The 13,338-nt window shown below is 41.2% G+C and overlaps 1 protein-coding gene across 1 annotated transcript in view; it reads right to left on the bottom strand.

The window, feature by feature from the left end:
* Positions 1–6,249: 6,249 nt before the first annotated feature.
* The window catches only part of DYNC2I1 (dynein 2 intermediate chain 1), a 32,250-nt gene continuing 25,161 nt past the window's right edge, over positions 6,250–13,338 (bottom strand). Inside the window, exons 19-25 of the mRNA XM_083704690.1 lie at positions 12,589–12,650; positions 11,586–11,637; positions 11,173–11,233; positions 10,471–10,570; positions 9,578–9,709; positions 7,763–7,986; positions 6,250–6,775 (exon numbers count right to left, since the gene is read on the bottom strand). Coding sequence (XP_083560816.1) covers positions 6,604–6,775; positions 7,763–7,986; positions 9,578–9,709; positions 10,471–10,570; positions 11,173–11,233; positions 11,586–11,637; positions 12,589–12,650 — 803 coding nt within the window. The 3' untranslated portion in view covers positions 6,250–6,603. The remainder of the gene's footprint in view (positions 6,776–7,762; positions 7,987–9,577; positions 9,710–10,470; positions 10,571–11,172; positions 11,234–11,585; positions 11,638–12,588; positions 12,651–13,338) is intronic.

Here is a 13,338-nt window from a genome sequence, read left to right as displayed (position 1 = left end):
CTGAACTGGCTAAACAATTCTCAGTAGCGAACCTCTCAGCTCCTTTTCACAGCTGCCTCTCAAGAAGAGGGGGCGAGTGTATATTTCATTTGATTGCTGTTACACAACCCCAGATGGCCAGTCTCTCAAAATAAGGGGGCTTACTTACAGTAATTACATCTGCCTACTTAATAAGCTACAATTACACAGATATGCAAGCAACCAAGCCTTATGATATAAGGATCACACGTTCGTGGCGTAATAGGGAGCAATTTGCCGCGTGGAAATGGAAATATTAAAATGGTCAAGTTAATGGAAGTTGCATTACCTGCGATGCATTGCCATAATGACAGATAAATAGTTTTTTTCCTTTCTGTGAAGCTATCAGATAAAAAGAAGAGGTGTCCACTAAATTGGCTAGAGTGCAGACAGAGCTAGCAAATGAATGCTAGCATTTGACATGGGTCTTCCTTTCAACCTCTCCTTTTTTACAGCTTTGGAAATGAACATCATGAAGCGTTACATGACTTTTATTATTTATTAAATTTCTATACCACTCTTCATCTGAGGATCACAGGGCAGTTTAAAATTTAAAAACTCAAAAAGAAAAAAAATGCATACCATAGTAACAAACAATACCACCCCCCTGTTTTAAAAGCCATAGATAGTTTAATTACCCTGGGAGAAGAGGAATGTTTTAGCATGGCACCTAAAGATATGCAACAAAGGTGCCAGGTGAGCCAGGTGAATGAAGGCCTCCTGCAGGTTCCCCTATATAAATTTCCCTTCCTGCAACACAAATACGCTGGGAGGTGAGGCTGGCACAATCTAATGCTTGGAATGAGCTAGTTTGGTTTGAAAACCTTCACTGAATTACAGTGGTACCTTGGTTTACATATGCTTCAGGTTACATATGCTTCAGGTTACAGACTCCGCTAACCCAGAAATAGTACCTAGGGTTAAGAACTTTGCTTCAGGATGAGAACAGAAATCATGCTCCGGCAGCGCGGCAGCAGCAGGAGGCCCCATTAGCTAAAGTGGTGCTTCAGGTTAAGAACAGTTTCAGATTAAGAACGGACCTTCGGAATGAATTAAGTACTTAACCTGAGGTACCACTGTACAAAGAGGTGGGTGCTAGTGCATTAGACAATGGCATATTGTTAAAGCATACCTGAGATTCACAAAACAGCAATTTCTGAGGACTAGAAGGTTGCCAGACATTCCACACACAAATGATGTATTTGCTGTCCAGTGGTAAGTCATTTGACTTCTCAGGAAACCCATGAACAGAAAGCAGAGCTTGCCTCTGACCCTGTGAGATGTGCAAACAGGGTCTGAAAGTAGTTCCCATAATTGCAGAATGAACTGAACGTGAATGAAGTTTGTTTTAGGGTAGAAATTTGAATGATTTCTACTTCATCTTCACTTTTTTTTTTATTCTTTAGACTCCGTGGTTTTGGCTTTGGGTTTTTTGATGTTTTTCTACACATTTAGAACCGAGAATTAAAAGCAAGAGTTTGCCTCAACAATTTTCAAAGGCCTGTCTATGCAGGAAGGTCTTAGTCTGCAGAAGGAGAACAAAGAAGGAGCCAGTCTAACCTCTCTTGGAAGGGGATTCCATGACATGTCAGCAGCCACAGGAAAGGCTCTCTCTCTCATGTTGCCACCAAGCCAGCCATGCTTCTGATGTTGATGGGACCAACAGGTTCCTATTTTCCAGGAACATCCCTGGTTTAGTGAAGCTATCCTGGTTTCCGATTTGATCCCAGAATGTCCCACTTTTTCTTAGTACATCCCTATTTTCAATGGAGAAATGTTGAAGGGTATAGAGTTATCCAACCCCTGAGCCATCTGAAGGCAATCCTGTACAGTGGTACCTCGGGTTACAGACGCATCAGGTTACAGACTCCACTAACCCAGAAATAGTACCTCAGGTTAAGAACTTTGCTTCAGGATGAGAACAGAAATCGCACATCGGCAGCCGGAGGTCCCATTAGCTAAAGTGGTACCTCAGGTTAAGAACAGTTTCAGGTTAAGAACAAATTAGTTCTTAACCCGAGGTACCCACTGTATAGGGAAGGTTTTTAAAAAATGTTTTATTATGTTTTTATATATGTTGGAAGCTGCCCAGAGTGGCTGGGGCAACCCAGTAAGATGTGTGGGGTATAAATAGCAAAATTATCATTATGGCATGGGGTATCCCTATTTTCATTGGAGAAATGTTGGAGGGCATGTATAGGGTGTTATAAACAACACTTTGAATTGTGCCCAGAATCAAACTGGTATCCAGTGAAATAGTTCTAACCCTTCCCAGTACCCAGTACAGTTCCCAATTTTCTTTGGGGTGTGTGTTTCTGTTGTCTGCAAGGCTTGAGTTCTTTTGGGGTGTTCCTCCATCTGTCAATCAGCACCAACCCAGACATTTTCTGCTTCTGTTTGCACCTTTCCATTAAGTGCTGCTATCCTTCTACTCACCTTTTTGTCCTTTTGTCATGTACATCCATGCATAATCCTTGCTGTTTGGCACAGGACCCATCAAAAACACATTTCTCCTTCTAATTTTTCACAGAAATGTGGCAGGGGGTTGGCGGGAGAGAGTTTCTCTCCTGCCTCAGATCAAAGGCTTTACTTGTTTTGGCACATGGCTGAGAGGGCAGAAAGTTTGAGATGAATTTATTCCTTTTCATTTGTGACTCCATACACTGTCTTGGCAAAGGAGGCTGGGGATTAAGGTTGTTATGTTTGCGAGAAGCATGTTGGGGTACATGTCATATAAATAGGCAGCTTCTCTGAGAAGCCTTGGGCAGTTTCCACCAGAAGAATTATTTTTTATAATTTTATTATTATTTTTCCATTCCTCCATTTTCTCATCCGAAAAAGCTGAGAGAGAACAGCAGCGAGCCAGAAAGCGGTAATAAAGCTGAGAGGGCAAATTGGTGCCTTGAAGAGTTTTAGGTCTTTGGAGGTCAGTTACTTTCAGTATTAGGAATTTAACAGTGTCTCCTCAAAAGTTTGCTTTATTTCTTTGGGAACAAATACCCTAACAAAGCAGAGAAACTGGGACACTCGCCCTGATCCAGAAACACGTGTGCATGTCCACTAAGATCCAGGAGACTTACTCCCAAGTAAATATGGTCATATCAGCACCACATATCTAAAGTGTATTTATAGCAGTTTAACCATCATGGCTTCCCCCAAGGAATCCTGGGAACTGTAATTGACCATTCACAGATCTGCAGTTCCCAACACTGTTTACTTTTGTTGTTTAGTCGTTTAGTCGTGTCCGACTCTTCGTGACCCCATGAACCAGAGCACGCCAGGCACTCCTGTCTTCCACTGCCTCCCGCAGTTTGGTCAAACTCATGCTGGTACCTTTGAGAACACTATCCAGCCATCTCGTCCTCTGTCGTCCCCTTCTCCTTGTGCCCTTCATCTTTTCCAACATCAGGGTCTTTTCCAGGGAGTCTTCTCTTCTCATGAGTTGGCCAAAGTGTTGGAGCCTCAACTTCACGATCTGTCCTTCCAGTGAGTACTCAGGGCTGATTTCCTTAAGATTGGAGAGGTTTGATCTTCTTGCAGTCCATGGGACTCTCAAGAGTCTCCTCCAGCACCATAATTCAAAAGCATCAGTTCTTCCCAAATTGTTCATCTAGTTGTGAATTCCAGCTGACCTCTCCCTTTCGTTTCCAAATGATTTGTAAAACCACTTATTTCTCTTATATCTTATGTCTGCCTCCATTTCCTTTTCTCGTCTCTAGTGTTGTCTGTCTAGATTGTTAGTTCCCTGGGGCAGGGAACTAGTGTTCACTAGTTTCTTCCTCACTGTTATTTTTTTTCCAGTTTGTGCCTAGCGGTATACATGCAAACATGCTTTAGAACATTATCTTGTTTTATTTCTGGGAATTGATGTACATCAGTGGTAGTCATCATCATATAGTTATTTAACCACCAACCCGCCTAATGAAATTGTGTTTGCTGCCTGTTTTTATCTGATTGTTTGCTTAGCTTAAAAACCACCTTGTTGATCAAATAATGTAATTGCTCTCCGGGCCACATGGAGATTCCACCTGGAGAGATATTATCGGCTTAGTTGTATTCAGCGTTGGCACATAAACATTAATGGACTTAAGTCAGGCATCTCCATTAATTTCAACGGGACTACTCTTGAGTAGAACCAAAACTGGATAGAACCCCATCACTTAAAGAGATGATTAATGAAGTCAGGGTTAAAAATATTAAAAGCTGAAATGAAAGGCAAAGTTCTGTTTTTAGATATTATTCTTCAAATGCAGTTTGAGAATATTTTTTAAAGATAGTGCTTTCAGTTTTTATTATTTTGGGTTTGAAAACTTGTTTTTAAAACATGGGCAGAAACATGGGCTATGTGTGACATGATTTGGGGTAACTTTCTATGTTCCATGTAACACTGGGAGGGAAACCTTTGGGCTCCACCTTGCATAAGCCCAAGGGATTATGGGAGTTGTAGTCCATCAACATCTCTGAAAAACATGTAGTTTAAGCCTATGACCAGGCTGATCTAGTCTTCTGTGCTACACTTCCCTAGCTCAGGGCCAGATTGTTTAAGTAATCTCTTTCCTTGGAACCAAAGTGCAAGGACATCAAGATTTCATGTCTCTCGTCTTTTCTTGGCTGAGATAGTGTGAATAAAGTGATTTGTACTAATCAGCGGGAGGAAGGGAAGAGGTACCAAATGTTTGTACTTGGATAAAGTCCAAATAAACTGCCCCAGAAATTGTGACACTTTTGTTAACTTCTGGCATTTTCAAGTTATTACAGATTTGTGAGCGATAGCAGTGCATTAAAAGTTACATATATGAATTCATCACATTTGAATTGGTCGGTTTTTTTATTTTGAACCCGCAGTTGAACAGTTTTAAACTGTAGGTGATAACAAGTCGACAATAGTGGAATGGGTGCATACCCTCCCAACATTTCTCCAATGAAAATAGGGACGTCTTAAGGAAAAGCGGGACATTCTGGGATCAAATCAGAAACCGGGACGGCTTTTGGAAATCCGGGACTGTCCCTGGAGGGTCTGGTTGCATTCGCCTGGAACAAACAGGCCTGTTGTATACAGAAATTCCTGGATCCAAGATTGTTACTGGCTAGGAATGCCTTTTTCCAGCTCTGGCTGGTTTGTCAGCTCTGGCCACATTAAGGCAGAGCTTAGTTGGCTACAATGCTCCATGTTCCAGATTGGGTTATTGCAATGTGCTCTACCTAGGGCTGCCCTTGAAAGAGACTTGGAAATTCCAACTGGTCCACAATGCAGCAGCCAGAATACTAGCTGACTCTCCATTTAGAATTCATACAACCCCCTCCCCTTTAAAACAGCTACACTGGTTGCCAGTTTGTTTGTGGGCCCGATATGAGATGCTCACGCTTGTGTTTTCCTCGTCTGCCAAAGACACACCTTTTCACCCTGGCCTTGGACACTTGAGATGTTTATTTTCACGACCACTGTAATTGTGATTGAAATTTGTTGTAAACTGCTTATAATATTGCATTTTACACTGCTTCAACTTGTCCTGGGACCTCAGGGTGAAGGGCTAGGAATAAATAATAATTAAAAGATCTACTTAGAAGTAAGCCATGCTGAATTCAGTAGGACTTACTCCCAGGTAATGGTATATAATATGAGGCTTAGTTGTATTTAGGTTCCACTGATTTAACTTAAATTGGATCCAACCTAATGATTTTGAAAACCCTTCTAAACCTGATTCCCTGAAATATATGCGAGCAACCGAGAAGGGGGGGAAATACTGAGGGAACCAGAGATGTGTGCATTACAGTGACATTCTATGGGTTAATGCTGTATTATTTAAATATAACAATAATCTCTTATTTGTCCCAAATGTATTTTGCATAAATATTGTACCCATATTTACTAATAATGGTTTGGTGCCCTCTTGTGGACAAGACTGTTTGAATGCTAAATATTTGCATATAATTCACAGGGAGAGGAGGTCATTGTGTTAAGTCTGTTGCAGCAAAAACAACAAAGAGGCTTGCACCATAGCTGACAATGAAGAGTTGTCCCCGATTCTATAATGTCCCATGGCCACACCAGAAGCAGGCTCTTAACATGTAACAGGTGTCTGAAGAAACCAAACACTGTATTAATTCCATGGGCTCCAACCCAACATTATTAAATGTTTTTCCAACCCAACATTATTATTAAATGTTTTGTAGCAAATTAATGCTCTTTATTTCACATGAATGATAAATATATAAAGCAGATACCCAAACTTCATAGGACTGCATGTTGTTTTATTCTAAAATATCTATAAACAATTGCAATGCATAGCATATACTAAGTAAATACATTTTTGGAATTAAATATGATTACAATTTATATCTCCCCTTTGCATAAAATATCATGAATATTTGTTCTGTTTTATGTTTGATAAAAATATTCTCTATCTCAGGTTCAAATACTGTGTCGATACTTTAAAAATATATAAATACTATTTACAAAGATGAATGAAAAAATATGAAATCATGTATTTTACTCAAGCTAAAACCCAAATATTAACAAATACATCTAAAATCAAATGGCTGTCATATGTGTGTATTCACAGAAAGGCATGTCTTTCTTTCTTTTTACAAGGCCTGCTGCAGAAGTAAGTTTAATTTCTCAGATTCCTCTGGCTGAGGTAGTGCCCACTTCTTCTTTACGTACTTTATGTCTATTGTTCCAGATTCTTTGGCCAGGGCAATCCCCAGGAGACCGCTGGGTTTTTCAGGCTCGCCCAGTACAGCCATAGTTATAACCCTGAGGGGAAAATAGTACTTGTTTAACAAAGGGAGGAAGAGAGGGAGAGAAAGGTGAAAAAGTAAATCCCCCTCCATTCGCCTGGCTAGAACCAACTTCATTCACCTCTTCCTGCTTCCTGTCCAAAATGGCCTCCACAAGCTGCCATTCCATGTGGCTTCATCTGAGGGACACAGCAAGGACCCCCTCCCCACATTTGCACCAGCTTCTCCCCACTCCCACCTCCAAGAGCTGTCTCCACGCCCAACCACCCTGCTGCTTCAACATCAGGAGAGGAGAGACTCAAAGCCATGGCCATTTAAATAATAATAATAATAATAATAATAATAATAATAATAATAATAATAATAATAGTTATTATTTATTTATACCCCGCCCATCTGGCTGGGTTTCCCCAGCCACTCTGGGCAGCTTCCAACAGAATATTAAAATACAATAATCTATTAAACATTAAAAGCTTCCCTAAACAGGGCCGCCTTCAGATGTCTTCTAAAAGTCTGGTAGTTGTTTTCCTCTTTGACATCTGGTGGGAGGGCGTTCCACAGGGCGGTTGCCACCACCGAGAAGGCCCTCTGTCTGGTTCCCTGTAACTTGGCTTTTCGCAGTGAGGGAACCGCCAGAAGGCCTTCGGCACTGGACCTCAGTGTACAGGCAGAACGATGGGGTGGAGACGCTCCTTCAGGTATACTGGACTGAGGCCATTTGACTCCTCCGGCTTCATCAAAATTCCTCTGTTCCTCCTGTAAGCCCTGTCAACTACCTTAAAGCTTGAAAATTATTCACCAGAGGGAACAGAGAGGGAAATGTGGGGGGGGGGATTTCCTTCCTGACCCCAAATGTGGCGATTACCTGGACCATGATCGTAATCTTCACATGGGTTAAGGAAGCATAAAGCTATGAAGATTGGAGTTTATAGCAAGGGAACAACGGTCGCTTGACCAAGTTTGCATGACTATCGCTAAAACACAGTGCTACGTATGGACTTACTTATCGGACCAGATAGGCTGCTTGGCTACGGGAGCCAAGTCATTTTCCAGCAGGTCCCAAATGTAAACGACAGACATGGCATCCAAAACAAAGAAAACGGCTGGTCTGGTCAGAGCCCACTGCAAAGAAATGATAGGCTGCCCGCTTGTGCTGTTGTTCCACTGCATAAGCGGAAGCTCAGAAGTCATTTGGTGCAATCTTATGCTGCCGTCTGAACATCCCACCTGAAAACATAAAGTCAAAAACCTTAGCAGTTCGCTGGCACAAGTAATCCTCTTACTGATTAGAATGTACAACCAACTCTAAAGGGACCCACACACAGTTTGCCACTCACCCACAGCATGTAATAACTGCCCACAAATAACTGCACATAAGTGGCAAACTCCAATGCTCTCCCTCCTGTCTGCCTGCTGCTGCCTTATTGCTTGCATTGCCACAAGCATCCCTGGTAATAAAAGGTAAGGCTGACATTAGAAATTGTTCTGTGCGTTGGTTCTTGTGGTGGCAATATATATCACACAGTACCATGCTGTGTGATTAACAGGCCAGCTCCCTTGTGCCTTAGCACCAAGGAAAAGAGACTGAACTTTTGGTGAATAATCTCTGACTGAACTGGTTTCAGGCTAACAGGCCAGGTTGGGGAGCGTCATTCCCTGCACCCAAATATTGGAGAAGCAATGCAGCATTTTCCACTGTCAATATTCACAAAAATTAACTTGTGGGTGCAGGTCAAAATTTCTTTCCCCTGCCACGTGAGTTTCGGTAATTACGTATTCAGGCAACATCTGATTTACGAATGTCCAATAGACACCTAACAGGAGGCAACCCGGAAGTGGATGGAAAAGAGGGCACAAGGTGTCAGAATGTGCTTATTTGTGTTCCACCGTTGCGCAGAATGCAACCCCTGCACAAATCGGAGGCTGCTTGTACAGGTCATATACACAGTGGCCCTGTTGAAATTATTGTTTCAGGCTTCGTAAAGCATCCTGAGCTTCTTTTCCCAGTTTATTAACTGACGTTAAGCCAGATTTCCCCAGTTTGGGACATAATGGGTGGCTTTGGCTTAATCCAAGCCAGAATCGTTATACTGAAGCCAGGACGTGGTAAGAGGAAGGTGAGGGAGGAGCACTCAACCCCACTGCTCTTTCCCAGATTCAAAACAATACTAGAATGATAGTCTGAATCAGGCCAATATTGCTATAACATATAATCTGAATCCAGAAGCCTGCACATCCCTCTTCTGTGTGCCCAAGGGGGCTTGGGAGTCATAGCAGGCCCGGCCTAGGCCCATACTGCACAGCAAACGTTTTTGGAAACTAAGGAAAGTCATAAAAGCAGTTTGCAACATGGCATAGGGGCCTAATTTTCAAAGCAGAACATTTCACTCGGCACGTTCCATCAACACCTTGAGTAGACTTAAGTGCTTATTTAGAGCCTGACCAACTGTAGAATTTCACTCCGTCTAGCTATTACAGTCACGCTGCACGTTTATGGCCCTTTCTCTACATGGTTATGGTCTGGCTACAAGTTTATGTAAACAAAGGTAACTGTGTGTGTTCTTACACTTGACGTTCATCTGTTTGTACGAAGAATTACAAGACACTATTATTGTTGCCTCATGACAGAACAGACTGAAATCTGAGTCACGCTGCCAGTGTTGCCAGAGCTAGGGGGTTGAGCAATTTTGATGCTACTTGCAAAACTCTTTACAGAAAGCAAAGACTGCTCCACTATAGGATACACCCATTTTCCCGTTTAGCTCTATTAAGCAGCCCGGATAAGCTCCAGCCAAGAAATGAAAATGGGCATCCATACCAAAAAGATTGGCTTTCCAAAAGGAGAGAAGTCAATTGCATTGATTCTGGTTGATCTCGGTGCCCCCTGCTGTGGTTTGAACCACCGGGGAGGTATTCTTAATTCATGCCTTGTGCCATGGCTCACTATAGCCTGCAAATTAAAAAAAAGGGGGGGGATCTCTTATTTCTGCTACGTTAAATGAAACAACCCAGCTAGGCTACTTCTTGCAAAAAAAAAAAAAAAACTGGAAAGGAAATTATATACCCACAAAAGAGGACTCAATATATAAATTAGCTGAATTTACTGAATGGGTGAAATTAACTGCAGCAATAAGATATCAAACAAGTCAGAAACTAAGATCACAGTGGATATGGTTTGAAGAATATATGAGTAAACATTGCTCTAAAGATAGCATGCTGATATGTTTAGACTAGTTTTGTAAAGTTGTTTTAGATAATATAATAGTTTAATAAAACAAGTAACATAGTGATACATGAATTGCAATGTAAACAAGAATGGTAAAGAATTAAAGATGATGAGCACTGGTGGAGGGAAGTCACCAGGGTGTATTATTATCCACCTATTTTTTGTAATTTTCCTTTATCCCTATTTTTTTGCTTTTTGTTTTGTTTTCTTTCCTTTCTGCTTGTTTGTCTGTAAGGTATGTAAATTATTGTTTTGTATGCATATTAAATAAATGAATTTAATACAAAAAAATCCATGAAAAGCACTTTACAGAGAGCTGTTAGCTTTATTTAGAATTTAAAATGTAGCAATTTGTAATAAGAACCTGAAAGTGCATGCCTTTAAAGATGTCGCCATTAAAATGTTAACAAATGCAGATGGATTATGGACAACGTTCAGGAGAGAAAAGGAGGCAATAGTGAAATTAAATAGAGAATATTACTCACAACGTCTGTTCCGACAACAAAATGATTGGGATTTGAAGGCAGAAATTTAATATTCAGTGTCTGAGGTACCTTCGTGAGCACAGTATCCCTTGAATAAAATCTGGGGAAATGTCAAATGGATAAATTTATATATTGTAGAAATGTTGCAGTGTAGAGTGCTCTTATTCACTGTCTCATACCCTTTTCTAAGACATTTCATTCCATTCTTCTCCCCAATTTCTGCCCCCCCCCAACAGGCAATCAGTATTGTGTGGATACTGAACATGTTTAGCCCTCAGTGAGCTGTATTTTTTGGAGCTTTTCTCAAAATGTTTGTTTTGCTGTAAATCTTGGGGTTCCCTCAAGCGTGCTGATACCTCCCCCTCATGTTTCTTAGTGTCCCCATTTTGGCTACAAACCTGTCGGCACTCACCAGCTTAGTCCACTGTTAGAGGGAGGATCCTTCTCCCAAACGATTTTTCACTAACAGCAGCATATTGCTTGGCCTGCCCTCAGGATGTGGTAGAAAAAGCAACCACATCCACAGCTGCAGTTGTATAAAAGCACATATGAAGCCTAAATGGCTTTTACACTTTGAGAGGACAATGCAAACCTCCAGCAACTGAGTGTTTTCAAAAGTACTGAGTAATTCAGATTGAAAAACACAGATTATAACAACAGTAATATGCCTGGCTATATAGAATAACTTCAAGAAATCTTTACCTGCAATTCAGCTGAACTGTAGAGCTGTGGACCAGTTTTATTTTGCCCCCTGGAATTAAGCCTGTAAGTAATAAAACTGAACTGTAATAATAATAATAATAATAATAATAATAATAATAATAATAGCACTGATTCGGTGCTTTATGGAGATTGCAGACCAACATGTATTCCAAGGTCCAAGATTTTTCTACAAAGGAAAGTTGGTAGATAGAGGATACCACCTAGAGTTACTCTAGGTATACAGAGCCATTATTTTAATTCTTCATGTAAGTACTCCATGCAGTTCCACTGTTGGCTGCCTGCCCAGAACAATCCCAAGCTTTTGTGATGACCAACAATGTTTTTCACACAGTGTCTGACTTTGTCTTCCTTCCCTTCCATAAACAGCAGCTTCACTGAGGAGTTTCACTTACCTAAATCACTTTGTGAGCCTGCCAGATCCCCCTTTTGAAGTTCAACTACTACCTAAAAAGTGGCCAAAAAAAAAAAATCAAGAAAAAAGAGGAGGTATCATCGCAAACATTCTGAAACATATTTCAGCTTTCCGTATGTTCTCACTAAGACTTTGCCTTCCCTGCAGTTTACTAAATTAAAAACCGTACTACCTTAGTTCTTATTCCTTGACTTGCTGCTTATTCAAAACAAAGTTTGCTTTGCAGGCATTCTCCAAACAATATACCCTAAGACCAGCTTCTCCTTTCCTAAAATTTGGTTGTGGGCTTCCTTGCCTAAATGGATCATTCTCTTAAAATATATTTTAAATCTTGCATATAATGTGCAATTAGGCATCCCTACCACACTAAAATTCACAAATGAAAGCATACAATATCATCCAAAGCTTAGTAAGGTAAAGGGACCCCTGACCATTAGATCCAGTTGTGACTGACTAACGGGGATTTGAACCGCCGACCTTCTGATTGGCAAGTCCTAGGCTCTGTGGTTTAACCCACAGCGTACTGAAAGGTTATTGGCTGTGCTTTATACTGCTGTGGAATATGAGTGAAACAGATCTTTAAAATAATACATAAATGCTCCAGAGGTACAACGGAAGAGTGGTCTTCCTCAGAAATAAAATTTGCGACAACTTTACAAACAGGAAGCATGACAGCGGTAGTAGCAGGGGAGAGCACTACTGTATGGAGCATTCTTGAGCAATCTAGATCTAAAAGCAGAGTAATTCTTTAAAAAACATTATTATTAGTTTTAATAGGAACCAAACAAAAAGATGCTCATGATACTTAGAAACAGGATTCACAACAGGGTGCCCTAATTAGCAGGAAAGGGAAGCTGCATTTTCCAAGCGATAACATCTTTAATGTTTGTGTAAAGTCTCTCTCAAAAACAGCCAAAGTTGCACAAAAAAGCTATATGCCTGAGCAACAAGTGAGTAATAGCTATGGAAAAGTTCCAACTCACCCACAGACTGAGAGTCCCGTTTTCATCCATAGAGGCAATCTGAAATGAAAGTCCTAACATTTCTGCAAGGAAAAATGATAACTCAGTAATTATAGATTTGCAGGCGCTATGGTTGATCATACATTATTTTGCCCACTTAAATTTGATCCCCATAAGATAGGCGTTAACAGAGATACTAACATGCTAGAATTTTATCCTCAATACTGAGGCAATAATGTTCACTTCTTTGTTTGTTAAATTAATATGCTGCCTTTCCACCCATCAAGGTTCCTCAAGCCAGCTGATAGAAAGAAACAATTTAAAATATCACCATGTCATAAAACAAATACAGAATGAAACAAACCGTGCAGTGAAACTCAGCAGCAGAATCATGACCAGCCAGGGCTTGTGTCTCTAATGCTTGGCTTGTTTTCTAACTGCCCGTCTCTCTTAGTTTGCCAAGTAGCTGGGATGGTCAAATAAACCACAATTAAGCAAGGCTGTTGGGTTCATTCATAATGCCAAAACATAGGGGACTTCCGGAGGCGGCGCGAACGGCAATGGCGGTCCTTTCTCCTTTGTGAGGAGGAAGCTCCGCAGAAAAAGGGTCGTCCGTTACGGCGAAACGGAGACCCGCTTTGGAGACCCACAGGCAGCAAGAGCCTGTGGTCCTGAGACTCGGCGGGCACCAGGAGCGACCCCCAAATCGCTGAAGGAACCCCGTAAGGGGCTCTGGATCGGTGGAGGGGGCTGCGGTGCTGTGAGTCGGTT

Source organism: Podarcis gaigeae (assembly GCF_964106915.1).
Source record: "Podarcis gaigeae genome assembly, chromosome: 12".
In the NCBI taxonomy this organism is placed as follows: domain Eukaryota; kingdom Metazoa; phylum Chordata; class Lepidosauria; order Squamata; family Lacertidae; genus Podarcis; species Podarcis gaigeae.
The sequence above is the reverse complement of the archived record's forward strand: the minus strand, read 5'-3'. Positions and strand labels throughout refer to the sequence as shown.